The sequence below is a fragment of the Rhinolophus sinicus genome, linkage group LG03 (assembly GCF_036562045.2).
Source record: "Rhinolophus sinicus isolate RSC01 linkage group LG03, ASM3656204v1, whole genome shotgun sequence".
Classification (NCBI taxonomy): Eukaryota; Metazoa; Chordata; class Mammalia; order Chiroptera; family Rhinolophidae; genus Rhinolophus; species Rhinolophus sinicus.
The window spans coordinates 152,126,296-152,148,974 of NC_133753.1; the positions used below are offsets into that span (position 1 = coordinate 152,126,296).

Sequence of the window (22,679 nt, forward strand, 5' to 3'; positions counted from 1 at the left end):
GCCGACCAACGACTCTCCTCGACTCCACTCCCCAGCGCAGCTGCGGCAGTTATATTAGTGGCCGATGGCTCAAGGGTTACAGCTGATGGCCAACTAGCCACAGCTAACGGCCATCTACTACCCGAGCCAGCACCTTTTCACGTGAGGCCGAGAGCCTGGAAACTGCTCTCTGGGGCTCTGTCCCCACACTCCCCTACAGGGTCTTGCCTCACAATCTACATGACAAGTGTCTTCCGCGAGGGGCCCTGTGCGAGGAGCCTGGCTGTGTCTAGGATATTGCATTCACCTCCAGGCTCCTTGCACAGGGCCCCTCGCAGAAGACGCTTGTCGCATAGATTGTGAGGCGAGACCTTGTAGGGGTGGAGTGTGGTGACCGAGCCAGGAGTACAGCTTCCAGGCTCTCGGCCTCACGTGGAAAGGTGCTGGCTCAGGTAGTAAATGGCCATCAACTGTGATTGGATGGCCATCAGCTGTGGCTAGTTGGCTGTCAGCTGTAACCAGTGAGCCATTGGCCACTAATATAACTGCCGTGGCTATGCTAGCAGAAAAATGGGGGCTAGCAAGAAGATGGTGGCTGGCAAGTGTGGACTGCAGTTAGGACGGTGGGTTGCAACAGTGTGGTTCCTACTTCCTGTGTCTCCAACCCAGCCGCCAGTGAGACTATAGTGGTGTGATTCCCCTACCTATGGCTCCGTGGGTGTTCCTTTTTGGCCTCACCATATCCTGTGTTCTTATGTGGGGAGCGGAACCAGAGACCCCGCCTGACACCCTGCATGACATAAGTCATGCTAAGAAAAAATTGATGTCGCTTTCTTTTTCTCCACTAGAATATGTATTACTCTAAAATAAGAGCAAGTTTAAAAAGATTAAAGCCACACGTGCCTCTTGGAAGAAATTACAGTTCCCTACCAGGTAATACTGTTACAGAGTCTTCTTATTTTCTTAAACTGCTTGTTTGCTTTGTTCCTTCTCCCTCTTTCCTCCTCTCCCCTCGCGCTTTTCCCCTTTCTTTCTCTCTGCTCCCCCAGCTTCCCATCTCTGTCTTATTTGTAAGCATCTCCCGTATTAGGGAGGGGGTCTCCAACCAAATAGTGGCTCCTTTTTACTTCTTGGCTATTTCCTTGAGATTATTAGGAGTTGGGAGTATTCTGATAGATCCCAGGAGGGAATACCAGTAGACTTATGCTCCTCATCTGCTGGCCATCCTAATGAGCTGAACAAAGGAAAGGATTGAGTCAGCTTTAGTAGCTGGCTCAAAAGTTTAGTGGGTGAGTCTCTTGTTGAGTGCTCTTGCTGTAAAATAGTGATGATGTAGTCCATTTCTGGTTTTTATACAAAAGTATTTGCTGTGTCAGAGGTTTACCAGAATAATTTATTTTGAAGGTTCTTAAGAGTAATTTGGTTATATACATCTGGGATAGTTTAGGTTAGATGACTTAAAAGTTAGAAGGCTGAGGTACTACTACTCCCAATTCTGAATAGCCTTCTGTGTTTGAAGTAAGCAGACATATGGGAGACTCAATGAAACTATTTCCATTCTTTTGCTGTTCTCTTTACCATCTGTGTTATGTGCGGGAAAATTGGCTAAATATACTGATTGTGTAAATTAAATTCACATACCCTGTTAAGGGTATGTGAATTTAATGGCCTGCAGTATTATGTGTACCTAGGTTTCTGTATTTTGCTACAGGATTACAGGAAAATGCAGATTTATCTATAGCAGTACAGATTATCTTTCCATCTTCAAACCTCCATGAGGGTTTCAAAATATAATAGAACTTTTCTTAATCTACTATAGAAATTTGGGAGCACTGGCTTAAATAGCAGGAAGGTATAGCTTATAAATGTAACTGCATTGTTGCTTCATTATTACTAATAAAATACATGCTAATCATGGAGTAAGTCATTATGGAGTTTTTATTCCAGAAATACTGCATGGCCTTTTAGAAGTATTATTAGATTATTACAGTTTCTGTTGAATGGTACTTCCTAGGCTGTCTTTAAAAGTATTGTGTCCTTGAGATTGCTGAAAGAAAGTAGGTTCCAAATTGTACAAAAATTCATTATCTGTTTATAGGAGGATCACTCTTAGCTCTTCAAGCCTTGCCAATGCAGGTTTACAGGACTGTGCATTTTATATTTTCCTTTGGTTCAAGATCTAGTGCTTAAGGTTATTGTTATGAACATTAATTCTAATTATACAATTCTATTATAACACATAGATTAAAGCCATTAAGTAGATTAATAAATAGAATGGTAGAATGTAGCAGAGATTGGGGTAAATCTATAGTTTTCTAAGGATGTGATCTAGAAATTGATGTTTTAAAACTACCTTGTTTTATAGTCATCCATAGCCTTTCTTTAAAGATTGCAGGAAAATAAATTTTAAGTAAATGAGAGTTTTACTTTCATTGAAATTACAGTATTTGCTTAAAATTATTTTAATGTCTTTCATTTGTAAACTAAAGGACCATTTCTTAAACAGTTTAATTTTAATCTATTTCCATTAGGTTTAATAGGAAATGATATCAAATCCCTTCGTTCCATCATCAATCCTCCTATAGCTAAGTAAGTACTGTCATTGATATTGTCTTTTCTGCCATGAAAAGTTACAGGTTTCTCTCATGGGCGTAATTCAGCATCGTTAGTGAATGCTCTAATTTCTGTGACTTTTTGCCCTAGCTAATTGTGAATAGATGTTGGTATGTATCTTAAAAGCTATTTTCTCAATTGAATGCTAAAAAATTTAACGTAGTAACAGCATACTTTTAATAGAAATAAATATAAGATATTCACAAGATTGTAATTAGCTCTCTTGTTACTTACCTATTTTGTCAGAGTAATGTAATGGTATGTGTTCCATTTTTCTAGTTTTTACACCATTATATAAATTGTGTACAGCAAAATTTGTACAGTATAGAAATTTGGGTTTTACAATGTTAGTAATGTCTACCTTATAATACATGTCTTTTTCCCCCCCTCTTTTGAACAGAATCCGTAATATTGGGATTATGGCTCATATTGATGCAGGCAAAACTACTACCACAGAAAGAATATTGTACTATTCTGGATACACAAGATCACTGGGAGGTTAGAATGGATTCTTCTTCCCCCCAACCCCTGGTTAGCAAAACCATCATTGGAAAGTATTTTGATTAAGAAGTCAACCTAGAGATCTTGGTTATGGCATGGAGGAACTGATGTCTAAACCACAACATAAAGAGAAGGTAGTTGCAGTACCCACCAAAGGGGCTTCCTAGGTTCAACTAAACACTCAGGCTCCTAAGACTTGGGCCACAGTGGCACTGGTCTACGTAGGCTATAGGTCAAGAACCATAGCTTACCAGCAGACCAGCAATAGGTGTTTCTTCCTGTAAGAGTTCTTATATAATAGCCCACATGCTATTTAGGAGCTATCTTTTTGACTAGCCCGAAGTGATAGCTGAATTGCACAGTAACAAGATTCACAGGAGACCCCCTGGCTTAGAAGATCCATCCCCTCTAGAAATGAATATCTTATTACGGCTCCGTGGGCTGTCTGCCAGGTTTCCCACAAGGGACATGCTGTACCCCTCTCAGGGAAGCCTAAAGCTGTGTATCTCCATCAGGTATTTCTAATTCATTTATAGTTCTTCCCAATTCAGATATAGCTTACCAATCAAATTAATTTTTTCCATAAGATATGTTGCGTAGCGACATAGTTGGCATACTTCTGTTTTGTCGTTTCTAGAAGAAAAGAACCAAAAAGTTAACCAGAGGTCAAATTCTCATGCAGAGAAAAAAAGGATTTCATTAATCCTTAACCCACAGTGGTAGTAGTATTTTTTTATCTGTTTTAAATTTATTTTTTCTAACGTGAAAAACTGTGGTTCTTGACCAGACATTCAGATTTGAAACCCCATGTAGCTTTTTTGGTTGTTGTTCTGTTTTTAAATAACCATGCCTTTTCTCCACTCTGGAAATGAAGACTTAGCAAGTGTGCAGTACGGCCTGGATGTTTAGCAAGTCTGATATGACACTTTGATGGTGTCATATATTTTGAAACTCTGACTCATACACATTTGATTGTTATTTCTCTAATGAATCAACACTTTTGTCATTATGAAGTGCTGTTCTTTATCTCTAGTAAAACAACTGGTTTCAAAATTTAAAGTGGAGGTCACCAGGTCCATAATAGCAGAAGTGGAAATGAATATCTTTTTCCAAAATTCCACAGTGATTTTGAAATGCACTGATTGAAAACCATTTCTCTGGATCCTTGGAACTGGTTCTCAAAAGAGTGCATTTCAGATGAAGATTCTAATCCTGGGTGTTCTTTTCCTCCTAGGATTATAATCTTCAGGATGATAGGTTCCCAAATGTCAAGCACATGACTTTCTCATAGAAATACTGCTATGTATATGGGGATGTAACAGACAGCAAAACATGGAGCATTGTTAGGCTTCCTATACTATGTCACGGATCTGATAAGAACCCTTCCCTCACATCCCCAGTTTGTATCTCTGAAGCAAGGATCCAGAATGAGGTGGGTCCAGGCAACTTTTGAGTTCTTTTTTTTTCAAATTTTGGTTAAAAGCACATAACAAAATTTACCATCTTAATTATTTCTAACTACAATTCTGTAGTGTCAATATATTCACACAGTTTGCAACCAGTCTTCAGAACATTTTGCAAAACTCAAGCTCTGTACCCATTAAACAACTTTCCATTTCTCCCTCCACCAAGCTCTTAGCCCTTGGTAACCATCATTCGATTTTCCCTTTCTGTGAATTAGACTACTCTGGGTACCTCATATAAGTAGAATAGTATATACCTGTCTTTTTGTGACTGGCTTATTTAACACTTAAAATAATGTCCTCAAGGTTTATCCATGTTGTGGTGTGTACCAGAATTTTCTTTTTTAAGGCTGAATAATAATTCCATTGTATGTATGTATAAGATTATCTTTTGAAGTTCTTTTCTGGTTCAGGCCACTAGAAACTATCCAAATTGAGGCAAAACTTTTCCAGCGTTGATTTTGTTAGTCATGTGAGTAATCATAAAGAGAGAATAGGAAATAAAATTTTTATTGTTAAAAATCTTGTTATTGTGTGTTTTAAAAACTTACTGCCTCATTTAGATCTTTCGGTTAGTTATTTGTTCTTTGTCTCCTTGATGATGTTTGTTTTCTTGGTTAATTATGTGTGAATAACTGGCAACACTAATATAATTCTTTAACATATAGATATTTGGAGTTGCCGACAGATATGTTTTTCTTGCTATTTCCTCCTCTGTTGCATTAAGTGTATGTACATTTATGTATACGTATGCACACACACAAACATGTTATGGAGAAACTAGCTAGCATTTTAGAGGTTTTGAGTAGTGGTAGTATAATGCCATGATAACTTCTGTTCTTGAATTTTGAATGGTAAAGATCAGCTCTTTTTCATTTCTTTATAAAAAAATTTTGTTTTCCAATTAGTTTGACATGCAACATTATATTAGTTTCAGGTGTACTACAGATTAGACATTTATGTAACTTAGGAAATGATTGTCCAGATAGGTCTAGTACCCATCTGACACATACATAGTTATAGTATTATTGACTATATTCCCTATGGTGTACTTTACATCCCCATGACTATTTTTATAACTGGCAATTTGTACTTCTTAATCCCTTCACCCTTTTCACCCATTCCCCTAACACCCCTTCCCATCTGGCAACCATCAAAATGTTCTCTGTTGTATCTGTGAGTTTGTTGCTTTATTTTTTATTTTGTTATTTAGATTCCACATATAAGTGAAATCATATGCTGTTTGTCTTTCTCTGACTTATTTCACTTAGCATAATACCCTCTAGGTCCATTCATGTTGATACAAATGGTAAGATTTCATTCTTTTTTATGATTGAGTAATATTCCATTGTATATATGTACCACATCTTCATCCATCTAGCAAATTAGTGTTTTGGGTTTCTTTGGATAAATACCCAAAAGTGGAATTACTGGGTCGTATGATAGTTCTGTTTTTGATATGATAGTTTTATTTTTGGTTTTTTGAGGAACCTCCGTACTGTTTTCCATAGAAGTTGCACCAGGTTACATTCGCACCAATTGTGCACAAGGATTCCCTTTTCTCCACATCCTTGCTGACACTTGTTGTTTATTGATTTATTGATGATAGCCATTCTGACAGGTGTGGTTTTAATTTGCATTTCTTTGATTCGGTCTGTGGATTTTCTGGCCTGTGTGTTCTCCGTGCTGCCTCCCTGCAGCTGGAGGCTGCCAGTCACACCACTGCAATGGGTGGAGGAGGGGTGAACTAGGGAACATCTGTGGCTCTCTTTTTTCCAGTGGGTTCAGTCGCAATTGTGTACAGACCACTTAGGCTGAAAAGTTGTTCTGGCTTTCACAATCTGTTGAGTGAGGATTTTATTGCTGGGCGGGCCACAGGAGGATGGGGGTGACAGGTTCCTGTATTTTCCGATCCCTTTGTCCTGTGATGGCGGTTTATAGAATGCTGCCACCTTTTACACTGCTTCCCTGCCCCTGACCTCAGCCTTAATATGTACTGGCCAGCCAGGCCCAGTTGTCATCTCTGCCCCTTCGATCTGCCCAATGCGGGCTGCACCCCAACCCTTCACTGCTATCCGTCCCCTGAGGCTGCATCTAGAGCCACCCTGCATCTGCAGTTTCAGTCTCTGTCCTTCCACATCTCATCTCCCCTGTTCACTCCAATCAGCCAACCTTCAGAGGTCTCAATGTGTGAATCTTTCAGATGTGTTTATGTGTTCTGAAGGGAATTCTTTGTTGAATTATAACTGTCCAACTTGTAGTTTTAAGGGGAGAGACCTGGAGGTCTTCTCATGATGCCGTACGGCTGACATCACTCCTCTTACGCAAATTCATAGTTGTGATTTTTTTCTTCTTATGGAAGTCCCTTTAACATTTCTTGTAATACTGGTTTAGTGATGATGAACTCCTTTAGCTTTTTCTTTTCTGGGAAATGCTTTATTTGTCCTTCAATTCTAAGTGACAACCTTGCTGGGTAATCTTTGTTGTAGGTCTTAACTTGGCATCACTTTGAATATTTCATGTCAACTCCTTCTGGCCTGCAAAGTTTCTGTTGAGAAATCAGCTGACACTCTTATGGGAGCTCCTTTGTAGGTAACTAACTGCTTTTCTCTTGCTACTTTTAAGATTCTCTCTTTGTCTTTAATCTTTAGTGTTTTAATTATATGTCTTAGTGTGAGCCTCTTTGGGTTCATTTTGTTTGGAACTGCACTTCTTGGGCTTGTCTGTCTATTTCCTTCACCAGGAAGGAAATGTTTCCTTCACCAAACTTCCTTAGGGAAGTTTTCCATTATTTCTTCAAATAGGTTTTCAATTCCTTGCTCTCTCTTCTTCTCTGCTACCCCTATGATGTGAATGTCGGTGCACTTGATGTCGTCCCAGAGGCCCTTTAAACTATCTTCATTTTTTAAAATCCTTTTTTCTTTTTGCTGTTTCAGTTGGTTGTTTTCCACTATCTTGTCTTCTAGATCACTGATTCGATCCTTTGCTTCATCTAATCTATTGATTCCCTGTAATGTATTTTTTGTTATATTCTTCATTTCTGTTTTTTTGTTTGTTTGTTTTCTACCTGTTGAAGTTCTCACTGAGTTCATCTATTCTTCCCTTAAGTTCGTTGAGCATCCTTATAACCATGTTTTGAACTCTGTCTAGTAGATTGCTTGTCTCCATTTCATTTAGTTCTTTTTCTGGAGCTTTGTCCTGTTTTTTCATTTGGGACATGTTTCTTTGTCTCTTTATTTTGGCTGACTCAGTGTGTTTATTTCTATGTATTAGGTAAATCTGCTATGTTTCCCAGTCTTGGCAGAGTGGCCTTATTTTGTAGGTGTCCTGTGTGTCCCAGTGGCACAGTCTCCCTGGTCACCTGAGCCACATGCTCCAGTTGTGTCCTTTGTGTGGGATGTGTGTGCTCTCCTGTTGTGGTTGAGCTTTGATTGCTGTTGGCACATCAGTGGTTGGGATTGATCTTCACACTGACTGGCTGTGAAGGATGGCGGTGATTACAGTTGATGAGCTGTTGTGTGGGTTTTGACCCCAAAGAGCAGGAGTAGCTTTAGCGGGGCTCTGTGCCAACTCAGACCACTCTTTGGGTATGTCATTTGTGGAGCTGGTTCGTTGGTACTACAGTGTGATCTGAAGCCAGCCACCAGATTTGTTGGTTCTTAAAACTCTTGAGAGGGGCTCTGGTGTCAGACAAGGTCAGCTGCAGCTTGTGCCCAGCTTAGGGCTGCCTGGTAGGAGCTACAGAGTGATTTGCTGTTGGTTGCTGCTTGTGCTGGGCTTAGAGAAGTTTATGCTGTGAATTTATGCTGTCTGCCACAAGTCCGGACTTGGGACTCTTTAGTGGGCAACATGATATGAGCTGAGGCCAGCTGACACTTGTGCTGGGCCCGTGGCCATGTAGTTGAAGCTGCATTCCAAAGCAAGACTGTCCACTGCTTATGCCAGGCTTGGGACCACCTGAGGGGAGTTACAATGCAAGTCGAGACCAGTCACTATTTGTGCCAGACTTGGAGCCGCTAAGCAAGAGGTACAGGGTACACTGAGGCCAGCTGCTGCTTGTTCAGAGATTGTGGACCTTCAAGAGATTTTAGGAAAGTCCACAGCTTAAGCTGAAGCAGGCCACTTGTGTAGAAAAGCCTCTGGAAGAGGCTTGGCTGGGTGCGTGAGTTGGGTGGGGCAGGGTCTTGGAATCACCAGGGCAAGGAAAGCGGTGTTAGCCAGATTAATGGAGAGCACAGATTTGACGCCCACCTGTCCCAGACCACCTGGGTGGCGAGAGGGCTCAGCAAAGGATCAGTGGCACCTGCCAGCACTTCTTTCTCCAGAGAGAGCTGTCCTGACTTCTGCCCCTTTAGCTCCCCCGCTGAAGCTAGTTGATTTAGTTCCTCCCTGTGTGTCCTTAGTGCTTTTCGAGCTGCTGTCTTGCTCTGGAGCCCAGAAAGAGTGAGTCTCCTCCAGAGGACTAGGTCTCCAGCATTCCTCTCTCTCTCTCTCACTTGGACGTAATCTCCGCTGCTTTCACAGCTAGAAGTTATGGGGATTTCTCTTATCGGCACTGGAGCCCTGGTCTAAGGAGCCCAGGGTAAGGCTGGGCCCCCTCGCTCCTCAGGGGAGACCTCTGCAGCCGTCACATCCCTCCTAATTCTTAATGGCCATACTGTGGGTGTGGGATCTGCCTGTTCCACATCTCTGCTCCTCCTACCAGTCTCTACATGGCTGCTTCTTTATATCCTTACTTATAGGACTTCTCAGTGATGGTCGTTCTATAATTTAGTTGTAATTTTGATGTGGGTGTGAGGGGGAGTATGCATAGCGTTTACCTACTGCGCCATCTTGACTGGAAGTCCTCTTTTTCATTTCTTTTACTGTACACATTTAATTAGAATGAAATGCATAATTAAAGAATGTTACTGCAGATTAATTTCAGTGACTTTTCGCTAGTCACAATGAACTTTATCCAGTCCTTTATGCTGTAGAAGTTCTCCCAAGACTTTATTTGCGTTTCTACAAATAAATACCGCCTCCTTTTTTTTTTGGAAAATTTAGTGATGAAAAGGGTTTGTAAAGGATAATGTAACTTGGGAGGAATTTTGTCTCTACCTTGTTCCATACAGCTACCATTAACATTTACTGAGCTAGGTATTTATATATATAATCTTGTTTCAGTCTAAGATAACCTGGCAAGTGTGGCTTTATTAGCCATATTTTACAAACTGGGTTAAGTAACTTGCTCAGAATTATAGAGTAGTAAGTGGTAAAGTTGGGATTTAAATCTAGGTCTGTCTGTGCTCTTTCATTGTACTACTTTGCCTTCTGTCAAGATCAGGCCTGAGAAACATCAGATAAAAGGATAATGAAAGTTAAACAAGGAACAAAATGAAAGAAGTATATGGTTCAGTAAAATTAAAATATTTAAATAGATTTTAATCTTAGTTGTTAACAGGAAAATTATTTTTATAGATAAATTAATCTTTCTGAAAAAAGCTTTTTCTAGAACAAGAATTTATTTAGAGAAAGATCGAGGGCTCTAAATATTAAACCAAATATTTCATGAATTATTTTTCTTAAAGCAAATTAAATTGTCAGGTAGATACCACATACTAAGAAAATGCACTTGTGATTAAGCCTAACTGTGTCATCTTTTTCCTGGTTAGATGTTGATGACGGAGACACAGTGACAGATTTTATGGCTCAAGAGCGAGAAAGAGGCATTACTATTCAATCAGCTGCTGTTACGTTTGACTGGAAGGGGTATAGAGTCAATCTCATTGATACGCCAGGTATGGTGCTGTTCCAGTAATGCCGAGATGCTGCATCAGTTGAGGTTTTTGTTTTAATTGTGGTGGAAAACATGTATCATAAGATTTACCATCTTAACCATTTTTAAGAGTACAGTTCAGTAGTGTTAAACATATTGAGATTGTTTTGAAACAGATCTTTAGAACTTTTTCCTCTTGTGGAACTGAAACTCCATACCCATTAAACAACTACTCTTCTTTGCCTCCATCTCCCACCCCTGGTGACCGCCATCCTACTCTCTGTATCTGTGGGATTGACTACTTTAGATACCAAATATAAATAGAATTTATACAATATTTGTTGTTTTGTGACTGGTGTATGTCACTTACCATCAAGTCCTTCAGGGTTCATCCATGCTGTAGCATGTGACAGTATTTCCTTTTTGAGGCTGCATAGTATTCCATTGTACATATACAACACATTTTGTGTATATACCATTCATCCATCAATGGACATTTGGGTTGCTTCCACGTCTTGGCTATTGTGAATAGTTTTGTTATGAACATAGGTATACAAATATCTCTTTGAGATCCTCCTTTCAATTCTTTAGGATACATCCTCAAAAGTGGGATTGCTGGGTCACACTTTTTTTTTGTTTGTTTTAAGATTTTAAGTGTTATATTTTTCATCTTTTTGTTAGGTCATGTGGACTTTACCTTGGAGGTTGAGCGCTGCCTAAGAGTGTTGGATGGTGCAGTGGCTGTATTTGATGCCTCTGCTGGTGTAGAGGTAAAACAACAAATATTGCCAAAGTAAAATAAAGACAAAACAGCCTGATTTTTAAAAAAGTAGAATATATCAGATTTAGTTTACTATAACCCTTTATTGAGTAAGCGCATATAAATCAAATTATGATGAAAGGAAGTTGGAATTTAATATTGAGATGTGATCTCAGATATTTCATAGTGAAAGAAAGGTATGTTTGTCTTTCCATACAAAATATGATAGTTAGTGTTGAACTATGAAGGTACTGAGATTCTACGTTATTTTCAAGCTAACAAGTTAGCCTGTCATAGTTTTATGGATTCCTGGAGAAGATACAAGACTCCTGAGGCAGAGACAAAAGACTTTATTAGTCACAGAAATAGCAATCACCAGTGTATCCACAGGGTGACCTGAAGGGGGGGAGGTAGAACAGTTTTTTAGAGAGGACACAAGAAGCATAAATCATAAAAGAAAACAATTTGATTCATTGCACCTTATCAAAATTACATTTTCTTATTAAGATCTAAAAAAAAGAAAAGGTAAGCCATAATCTATGAGAAAACTTGTAATGTGAGATAAAATATTACATAAATATTAAATTCCAGAATGCAGTAACACTATTGATTATGTAGGAGAATATTGTTGTCTTAGGAAGTCTGTGCTAAAATTCTCACAATACATGTGTATGACCAAAGACTTGTATCTAGAATATATGAAGAACTACAAATCAATAATGAAAACTAACAGCCCAATTAAAAATGGACAAAATACTTGAATGGATACTCACTGAAGAAAATATGTGAATGGCCAATAAGTCCATGAAAAAATTGCTGTCCTTATTAGTTAAAAGGGCAATGCAAATTAAAATTACAAAGACCATTTCATACCCACAAGAATGGCTAAAATTAAGAATATATGAGAACTGCAATTTATAAATACAGATATTTGCGTCTTTTTTCACTCTTTAAACCCTCTTCAGTTTACATGAACATTCAAGCAGTCTCAATAAAAATACATGTTTTTTTATCACAATAGCGTTTTTATAGTATACTTCTATTTGTTCTTTTTACATCACAACTGTCTGAATCAGTTAAGGCAAACATCTGTATTTCACAGATCAGAAAACTAACAAGTTCACTATTGTGTGACATGTACTAGGTAAGGTGAAGCCAAACAAAAATTAGGTCTTCTGATTCTTGGTTAAGTCCTCTTTCCATGACTCAGTACCTCCCAGGTGTTAATTCTCTGTGGGGGGCAACCTAGTTCACCCAAAGTGGTCGTCTCACTTTTCATCACACTTGGTCATGTTCTTGGTTGTGTTAACCTGAAAGCCAGGAGTGACTTTAGAAGCTGAAGTGCAGTGGCACTAATTCTGTGCTAGAATAGGGCCCAATTCCATGTTACGATAGAGTCTTACATCTCCTTATTCCATGCTTAATAAATAGCTATTTTTGTCCAATATGTGTTCTTTGCTTTAGGCACAAACTCTCACAGTATGGAGACAAGCAGATAAACACAAGATACCTCGAATCTGTTTTTTAAACAAAATGGACAAAACTGGAGCAAGGTATTTAAAGTGTGTTTTGTTGGCTTATCAAAATAAGAATACAATTTGAGCCTTTAATGGACTATAACTTACATTTAGAAACAGCTATTCCTATAGACTAAATAGTCAATTAAATCTCTATTCAATCCCATTTAAACAATTGAAAGTAGCTAATTCATAGGTTAAGTACTAACATGGGATAAAAAGAGAGCTGATAGATGGCGAATCATCCTGATTTTAATGTAGAGAAGCTGTATGCTATTTTCTAGGATCCTGACAGTGATGTCTTGCTGATATCACTGGTGCTGGTTAGAGCTGTCTGCTCTAGTCCCTGCACGTACTGCTGACGGTTGCAATGCTCCCTGTCACTGTTAAAGGTAGACGTTACAGACATTTCCTCTAGCTGCCTCAGAGAACAATGTCCCCTGATTTTCTGTAGCTACTGGATAACATGCTCTCTATTAAAGGGAACTAGAAGAGGAGAATGTAGATGTTTTAAGACCTACATTTAGGGCAAAAGAGTTAATGCTGAAATGTTGTGGTAATGCCCAGGGACTTACAGAGGTAATCCAAAATGGATACATTATGCTGAGAACATAAGTCAGGGCATCAAGAATATATGAAGGAGAAAATGTAAAGGGAGAGAATCAAGAGTATAAAAGATTCTGGGGAAATGTGATCTTGGTCTGCGGTGTGAGTGGCAAAAACAAAACAAAGTATTTCTCCCCCCAAACCATACAATATGCTTTGTGTTTATATAACTACAGTAATTCTAAGGCTGTGGGTTTAGAGACTTTTGTGTTGGTGAGTAAAAGCACAATCTTCAAAATGTGTGAGGTTCAAGTTCTGACCCTTTTCTGTTTGGAGATCCTTGAGGTAGACGGAAGTACTATTTTTACTGGCTTAACGTCACCTATGGTGATGGGGAGGGAGGTGACTAGATGCTAGGCTGGTTCTCAAAGACATTGGGACCAAAAAGATTTGCATGTACTCGTATGTATAAATCAGCCCATGTACCAAAGATGATATATGAGCCATAGGTAAGCCAGCCCCAGTGTTAGCACAGTAATGCAGTGTAGTAGATGATATTAAGAATACCTAAGATAAAAGTATAAAAAATAGGCTGGCTCTTGGAAGAAAGCTGATGTGTGATAGCCATGTATGATAGCAAATGCCATTATTAGAAGAATCCTTGACTTGTCATCACAAACCTTGCATTTGAATCCTAATGGCAATTTATTATCTTCGATCTTGATCAGTTCACGTAACCTTAACCTCAAACTTGAGTTAACGTGATGCTAACAATAATAATACCCTAAATACCTGTATGGCAGGATTATGGTAGTTATTCAGTCACTGGTATTTGAAATTGACATTAAAAGTTTATTTATGATATTGTCCTATGGAAGACTGTTAAGTGGTGAACATTAGGAACAATAGAAAGGGTCGTAATTTTAGAGAACATTCTTAAACCTGTTTTAAAAATCTTAACATTTTAAACTACTGTGTATTTTGTTTTCTACAGTTTTAACTATGCAGTTGAAAGCATCAGACAAAAATTGAAGGCAAAGCCTTTACTTTTACAGGTTGGTTGATTAATATTTGGTTGATTAAATAGAACAGCTCCTTTTCAGTTTCCTCATCAGTTTATTTTATTGTGACATACACATTTCTGAAGCTATCTTAGATCCTTTTTGGAAGAAATTAGAATGTAAATAAAAATAGGTAAGGTTATGGTAATAATAGACATTTAGGAGAAAATGGAGAAAGATAAGATTTATCACCAATGCCATTCTAATTGATTATTTAATAATGTTAATCTCACTCTGTATTATAGTTACCAATTGGTGAAGCCAAGACTTTCAAAGGAGTGGTGGATGTAGTAAGTAAAGAAAAACTTCTTTGGAACCTCAATTCAGATGATGGAAAAAACTTTGAGAGAAAACCTCTCTTGGAAATGAGTGATCCTAAATTGCTGAAGGAGACAACTGAAGCAAGGAATGCCTTAATTGAACAAGTAAAATACTTTGAGTTTAAAATTATATAAGTGTTTAGAAACTTTTAAAATATTTTTGTTATGAAATTTAATATAAAACTACATATGGAATATGTAAAGTATACGAATAACAAAACGAACAACAGTGTATGCACCACCCAACTAAGAGAATATTAGTAGTACTCTTGAATCTCTGTGCCCCTTCCTGTTCATATCTCTCTCCCTTCCACTAATAGTTTACAAATGTATATATCCTTAAAGAATTTAGTTTTTCATGTTTTTGAACTTCACATAAATGGAATGAAACTGTTTGTACTATGTTACACCATTCATCATTATGTTGGAGAGTCATCCATGTTATGTGTGATTATACTTCATTCATTTTCAGTCTTGTATAGTGTTCCAGTATATGATTATACCACAGTTGTCTGTTTTCCTGTGGATGAACTTTGAGGTTGTTACCTTTTTTGTTTTTGTTTTTTTGCTATTACAAACAGTGTTGCTATGAATATCTTTGTATGTCTCTCCTTGTGATCACAGGCAAAAATTTATTTAGGGTTAAACCTAGGAGTGGAATTGCTGGGTCAAATGATATGTCCATCTTTATCAGATGTCAAATTATTTAGAAAATTTTAAAACCATCAATTGTTTAGTTAATATAATTCTGGATCCCATCTAGCCTCAAAATTTAATGGAAAATAGTAAGATTGTTAATATTTTTGATATTGTTAGTATATAGAACAATGAGTGAAACATACCTTGAACTCTGTGAATTTTATGGTGAGAACATTTGAGTCTGAACCCTTTGATTTTTCACTTCTAAATTAAACTGGTCAAAATAGATCCTCTTACAATTTTTTTCATTCATCTTTTGTATGAAGTTATTTTTGAAGTAATTATTTTCCATTATAATACATAGTAATTATAAACTATTATTAACATAATAATAATTGTTATTTTTATTAATGGAGAATAGTTATTGAGGACCTACTATGATGATTAGCTTACGTGCTTTACATATGTTATTTAATCCTCACAACAACCTATATTCTCATTTTAATGGTGAGGAAACAGAGCTTCAGAATGCCTAAATAAATTGTCATACAGCTAATAAATAGCAGACCCCAGGTCTGTCTCAGTTTAGAGAGAGCTAGAGCTCTTATGCATTTTGCTATACTGCTTTTCTAATTTGGCAAGGGAGGGCACATAAAAAGAATAAAAATGGAATTGATATTAATCAATAACTGGGTACAGAATTGGTTCTCCTTTGAGGTTTTATTGTTTTGTTTTATCTTATACAAAAGAGCTATCAGAATAAACCTAAGAAGGATTTTGTAATCAAGTTGAGGAGCCAACATAAACTTGAATATATATCTCATATTGTTCTAGGACATGATAGTCTCAAATTTTCTTTATTTTCATTCTATGCTATCAGTGGATAATAATAAAGTGCTCATTACAATAAATACGTACATCACACCTGTTAGGATGACAACTATCAATAAAACAAAACAAAACAAAAACCCAGAAAATAAGTGTTGGCAAGGATGTGGAGAAATTGCACTGTTGGTGGGAAAGAAAATGGTGCAGCCACTATGGAAAACAGTAGAGTAGTTCCTCAGAAAATTGAAAATAGAATTACCCTATGATCTAGCAATTGCGCTTCTGGGTATCTATCCAAAAGAATTGAAAGCAGTGTTTCCAAGAGATTTGCATATCCTTATTCATAGCAGCATTATTCATAACAGCCAAAGGTGGACAGTGTTCATCAACAGATGAAAGGACAAACAAAATGTGGTATGTTCACACACACGGATATTATTCAGCCTTAAAAAGGAAGGAAATTCTGACACATGCTATAGTATGAATGAACCTTGAGGACATTATGCTAATTAAAATAAGCCACTCACAAAAAGACAAATACTGTATGCTTCCACTTACGTGAGGTATCTGGAGTAGTCAAATTCATAGAGACAGGAAGTAGAATGATAGTTGCCAGGGGCTGAGGGAAGGGGAGAATGAGAAAGTTGTCTCATGGATATAGAGTTTTAGTTTTGTGAGATGAAAAAGTTCTGGAGATTAGTTTTACAACAGTGTGCATATACTTAACAGTACTGAACTGTTCACTTAGAAGTTATTAAGATGGTAAATTTTATTATGTTTATGTTGTACTATACCACAATTAATTTTTTAAATGGGAGAATAAGATTCGTGTGGATGGGAATCAACTTCCTGTGTTCTAAAGGTGAACAGTGAAAAAAATAATACTTATTGTATACTTACTATATGTTCTGAAAGCATAATTTGAATTGGTTATTTAATCTTCACGATAGCCCCATGAGGTAGTTACTAGTATTATCTCCATGAGTAATCGAGGAAAAGAGGGGTGGTGCCATAACTTAACCAAAGATTTTGAATAAGTGAGTAGTGGTGTCATTTCCAGAAGTTTGACTCCAGCTTTTTCAGGATGGTTTGGTACATTTCTTCTGTAGTTAACTGTTAAATATGTGTTTTTCTCACCCAAGTTTGAAAGTTTTGCTCCTTTGTACTATTATAAACTTTTGAAACTATTTCATTAATTTTCTTGTCAGCTGAATTCTTCTATTTCATAATGGCAGATGATTATGAAAAGAACATGAATTAGATAATTTTGATTTTTATTTTGAAATGATGTCTTTGACTCCCAACTTAAATTTATTCTCTTGTGCAATATTAATTACAATAAGATTAGTTTTTTTAGTTTGACTGCCTTGGGAGATCTTGTGAACATTCAGAATATTAGAGGAGTACCAGATGAAACTTTTTTATGAACTAAGACCCCCAATTTTATCTAAAAACAGCAGTCCATTGTATATGTTATCACTGGCAATAAATTGTGCATTTTATTTTGTTTCTTTTGAGCACTCTTGACTAGAGAGCACTTCACTGAGATGCTTTATCTGACTCAGACTTTCCATGAATTTAGAAACTCATAATAGCATATCCCCAATTTTCAGTCTCTTTTCCTTTGGGAAAAAATCTGTATCCCTGTTAGAAGATAGGAAGAGATCTTTGGCCTGGGTAACTTAGATCACGTATCTGTCTTGGAATAGTTGGGTATTGTACATTTACGATATTTAGACTTAATAGTTGCGACAACAAATGCAAGCTGTAGAACTAATGCCTTTCTTTATAGGTTGCAGATTTGGATGATGAATTTGCTGAGTTGGTTTTAGGAGAATTTAGTGAAAATTTTGATTTGCTTCCAGCTGAAAAGGTAAATTTTATTATTCATTTACTTTGCCCAAGTTTTACTAATTGGATGTGGTTTGCTTTCTCTGTCTCTCTCTGTGTTTTGTGTTTTTTTTTTCCAACTGTGCATATCATTAGAAAATGTTGACCTAAACAAAAATTGGGAGAACATTAAGATAAAGTCACTACTAATACAGGTACTTAGATCATGGCAGTATATTTTCAGATATACATTATAAAATTAGAAATGGAATCTTTTTTACTTGTATTGAGTCAGGAGAAGTTAATTGTTCATTCTCAGCCTTTTCCCTTCATTGTGATCATTTCTCTAAGTATTTTTAGGGAAATCACAGGTAAAAAATTTGTATTTAAAATTTATTGGTATTTTAGCCTACTACAATGATCATTTTACTGAGGAAGTTTTTCCCAAATCCATTTTAATTTTTAGTGGACACTCATGACAAATCTTCCTTTGTTTTCTTTTGAAATACATTAAACCAGAGACTAGGTGAGTAAAATACTGATAGTAATTGAATTATGACAGATTTCTTCAGGGCATTTCTGGGTTTTTTTTCTGCCAAGGAACTTCCCCCATGAATTTGGCAAACTTACTCTTTATTTTCCTTTATGAAACATAAGAATTACCGAGGAAAGTGTTTCTAAGTGGTAATATGTGTAATGGGGTCCAAAATGAGCCCAGCAAATTCACTTATTTTTCCCAAATTAAAGAAAAACATGCAATCTATAGATTAATTTTGAGCCATTTGAAGTTGTTGAGGAGGAAAAAAATTTTTTTTTCTATTGGGTGAAATGCCGTAATTTTGGAATTTTTTATTTAGTATTTGGATGCTTAAGTGTGATGTTTATTATGCCCTATAGTCACATAATATGATTTCTGTTTTCAAAGAGCTTACAATCTAAAGTAGGTAGAATTGACCCACCATTTCTCTGGTCAGTAGCTTGTAAGCACACCCAAACTTTTCTTGGTTTCTGAGGTCTTTTAAAAATTTTTTTCTACTTTCTCAATTTCTTTTGGGTTTTGTTTAATATGGAGCTAATTCATTTGAAGAAATTATAACTCATATTTATATTTTTAATTTGTGATCAGTTTATTTATTAGATTATCAAGGTTAAATTGCAAGAATATTAACTCATTTATCCAATAAATATTTTTAAATGCCTACTTTATTTTAAGCACTTTTCTAGTTTCTGGGGATTAGCTGTATTTTCATTGGACTTTACTATCATGGTCATATGGATTTTACATTCTAGTGAATGGGAAGACAGACAATAAACTAATAAATACATATCTAATATACCAGGTAGTGATTAAGTTATAAAGAAAAATAGAAAGAATAAGGCCATAAAGAATGATGGAAGTGTATGAGGAGTGCCGTTTTACGTGGTTGGTTAGGAAAGGCATCTAATTGTGAGCTATTTTGGTTGAGCCCAGTATACTTAAAAATACTTAAAAATACAGTAGCTTAAAAATACTTACTTAAATCTCTGCTTTGTAGCTACAGACTGCAATACACAGGGTAACACTGGCTCAGACAGCAGTGCCTGTGCTCTGTGGAAGTGCCCTGAAAAACAAAGGGGTCCAGCCCTTGTTAGACGCTATTACTATGTACTTGCCTTCACCTGAAGAGCGCAACTATGAATTTCTGTAAGTGTGCAAGTTTCTTTATTATAATCTTACAACCTTGAAAAAACAGGTAGCAAATAGGTCTTTTTCACAAAGAGTAGTTGAATCACCATTTTTTGAATAACACTGGGGAAGAATATCATTGAAAATAATATAATATAGAGCCATAGTAATTTTTACTTGAAAGGGACATTTGTTATTATACCTTGTAACCATCTGTGTTTACAGACGGAGCTAAGAATATGGACTTTTGCTGTCTAAAAGTATGCGTTGACCCTGCCATCTTAAAAAAAAATACTGAGGACATTGGATAAATATTCTGTAGATATATGTATATTTATTCTAGATGTCAAGATTTTTTATAAGCTCCAAATATTTTGTACCTGTAAAGAAAGGTACATTGTTTTACTCCTGTTGTCACTAACAGCTTTGTATTTAGTAATAAATCCTCTCAAATGTGAGTGAGTGCAAAATGGCAGACAAAAGTAGATTTTAGTCATTTTAACATTAATCACTCTCTCTCTCAACTGGAGAGGCATTACAGTGAAGTGAGTAGGAGCATGGGCTCTGGACTACCTGGATTTACATCCCAGCTCTTCCAAGTTGCTTAACCTCTCATCTGTGAAATGCAAAGAATAGGACCCCTCGTAGGATTGTTATATCAAATGAGTTAATATTTATAAAGCATATGGAACATTGCCTAGTATATTGTAAGCGCTCTGTATAAGTATTTGTTAAATAAAGTTAAAAACTGGAAGAAATAGGAATAAGATTGGAGAATTTCTATAGTAGAATTGTCTAACCTACTTTGAGTCGTGGACTCCCTTGAAACTAATGAAAATACAGAGCTTTTCCTCAGAAAAATGTACTTGTGCATAAAAGTTGGCAATTTCAAAGGGATTCAAACTTTCCGTAACCTATCAATGAACACCAATTTAAGTTCATCATTCTGTAAGAATGTTGGCATGTAAACAAGTTCAAGTTTGTAGTACCAATTTATATGGTTATGTAACTAGAGAGAGAGGGCGGGTAGCTTAAAAGCAATAATTGAAAAGTACCCATTTGTTTACCCTGTACAGGTTTTTTGAGAAGTGGTGTGATGTTCCTAGGTATATTTTTTGAGGAGGGAACTCTTGGCAATGAAATTATTTGTGACTAGAGGTCATATTTGGAAGAGAATCCATTATTTTTACTTTTGAGGAATTAATGGTAAGATCTCTATTAAATAAGTTAATTCAATGGAGGAAGAGAGGTACATAGTACTGACATTATTAAATTGGCCTGGGCAGCTAAACTACAGATATGAAGGATCTTTGGAGGACATCAGGGTAAAGTTGGTACAGTGATTATGATCTGATCTATATATGTGTGTGTATTTAAATATAGGAAATGTATTTTAAAGACTTTTCTGGAATGTCTCCTTAATTTTACAGGCAGTGGTATAAGGGCGACTTATGTGCACTGGCATTTAAAGTTCTCCATGACAAGCAGCGAGGACCGCTGGTTTTTATGCGCATTTATTCAGGCATGATAAAACCCCAGTTAGCCATCCATAATATTAATGGAAACTGCACGTAAGTAGAAGCTTAGGTTATTTTCTAAAACAGCACTCATTTCTTTAAAAAAAACTTTTGCTAATATAAATCATGGTTTTACAGGGAGAGAATAAGTCGTCTGCTTTTGCCATTTGCTGACCAACATGTAGAAATCCCTTCACTGACTGCTGGTAACATTGCTTTGACTGTTGGGCTTAAACATGTAAGTGATCATATGGTTTCTCTAGGAAATAACAGCTTATATGTTTAAAAGTAGATGTTTTATAATAACAAAAACCGTAAACAATCCAAATATCCATCAATAGTGGAATAATGAATATTGTAGCATATTCATCAACATAGTTGACTCTCCTACTTGAATAGAAAGAAAAATAAATTACAGAAGAAAATTAACAGTACAGATTGTATTCGTATAAAGTTCAAATCCAAGTAAAATAATAAACTATTCATGGATATATACATATATTTTAAGTTTATATGAAATACTGCATTATTCCCATTGGATTTTTCTCCTACCTTGATCACTGCAGACAATTTCATCTAACCTCATAAGCAATCAGGTATAATAACTGAAGATATTTTGCCAGTGAAGGCTCCATGAGGGCAAGGATTTTTGTCTCTTTTCCTCTCTATTCTTAGTTCTTAGAGTTCTTAGACGAGTGCATTTAGGCATTCCATGACTTCTGTGGGATGAATGGATGAAAATACTTAATGCTGTCTGTATACCGGGGTGCCAAAAGAATGTTACAACTGGACACTTTGGTCAGCATTGCTCAAGCAGTAGTTCGCCATAATCAGAAGTGTCTGGACGCTGATGGTAACCACTTTGAGCACCTCTTGTAATTGCAGAAGTCAAATGTGACTTGAATTCATATTTTGTTATCAGTATATATTGAGAATTACAATTTTAATGGAGTTTTCCTTTCTTAAAATGTGTATACATTTAAATGGCACCCTCTGTATATGATTTTGGTGGGTTAAAACTAAGGATATTTCACTTATATATGGATTAAGTCAAATACGGTTTCTTATTGCAATTTGGTATATTTGGCATTTAGGATAAACATTGTTACTTTTAACATTTTAAACTCTTTATAATTAATTGCAAGATTTAAGATCCGTTAGCAAAAAATTCCTACAGTCTAGAAATTGGATTTCTAGCATTGCAGTGTCCTCTCTCTGTCTACATGAAGACAGGAACTCCTTGTACGTATTTGAAGGAGTTACAAAAATCCGTTTGAATTACTGCTTCATCAGAAATATCTTCACAGAGAAGGAAACTGACACAACTTCATAATATAAAAGTTTAAAAGTGAAATTTTACTTTTAAAAAATAATGAGTCTACAAGGACGCCATCAGTTTTACATGGTCAAAAGTATTGTGGTTAATTGCATTAATAGAGGATTTTCTGCAAAATACTAATAAACAATTGGTGATAAAACACTATAATCGACTTCTACCTAACCTGTCTTTATATTATTGAAAATTTAGGAAGGAACATTTGTTAATCCAAATGAATTTTGGATATGTAGAGTGTGTGTGTGTGTGTGTGTGTGTGTGTGTGTATTAGAATTTATTACAGCAGTATTTTGGATAGCATTCTTATATAAGTTAAATTAGCTTTATTTGTGCAAAGTTATAATG

General features: G+C 36.3%; 1 protein-coding gene across 8 annotated transcripts in view; it reads left to right on the top strand.

Moving 5' to 3' along the window:
- Window positions 1–22,679, top strand: part of GFM2 (GTP dependent ribosome recycling factor mitochondrial 2) — a 70,748-nt gene that overhangs the window by 4,228 nt on the left and 43,841 nt on the right. For 5 of the 8 annotated variants that reach the window (XR_012495084.1, XR_012495085.1, XR_012495086.1 and 2 more), the window contains exons 3-14: window positions 828–912; window positions 2,511–2,568; window positions 2,993–3,090; window positions 10,211–10,336; window positions 10,996–11,084; window positions 12,539–12,627; window positions 14,132–14,192; window positions 14,444–14,623; window positions 17,778–17,858; window positions 19,351–19,499; window positions 20,912–21,052; window positions 21,137–21,236. Coding sequence is in view for 5 of the 8 variants with exons in the window: in XM_019728122.2 (XP_019583681.2) it covers window positions 828–912; window positions 2,511–2,568; window positions 2,993–3,090; window positions 10,211–10,336; window positions 10,996–11,084; window positions 12,539–12,627; window positions 14,132–14,192; window positions 14,444–14,623; window positions 17,778–17,858; window positions 19,351–19,499; window positions 20,912–21,052; window positions 21,137–21,236 (1,257 nt within the window). In the remaining 3 variants the exon portion in view is untranslated. Of the gene's footprint in view, window positions 1–827; window positions 913–2,510; window positions 2,569–2,992; window positions 3,228–10,210; window positions 10,337–10,995; window positions 11,085–12,538; window positions 12,628–14,131; window positions 14,193–14,443; window positions 14,624–17,777; window positions 17,859–19,350; window positions 19,500–20,911; window positions 21,053–21,136; window positions 21,237–22,679 lie in introns of those variants that run through there. The other 3 variants (XM_074328822.1, XM_019728125.2, XM_019728124.2) reach the window with 3 other exon arrangements.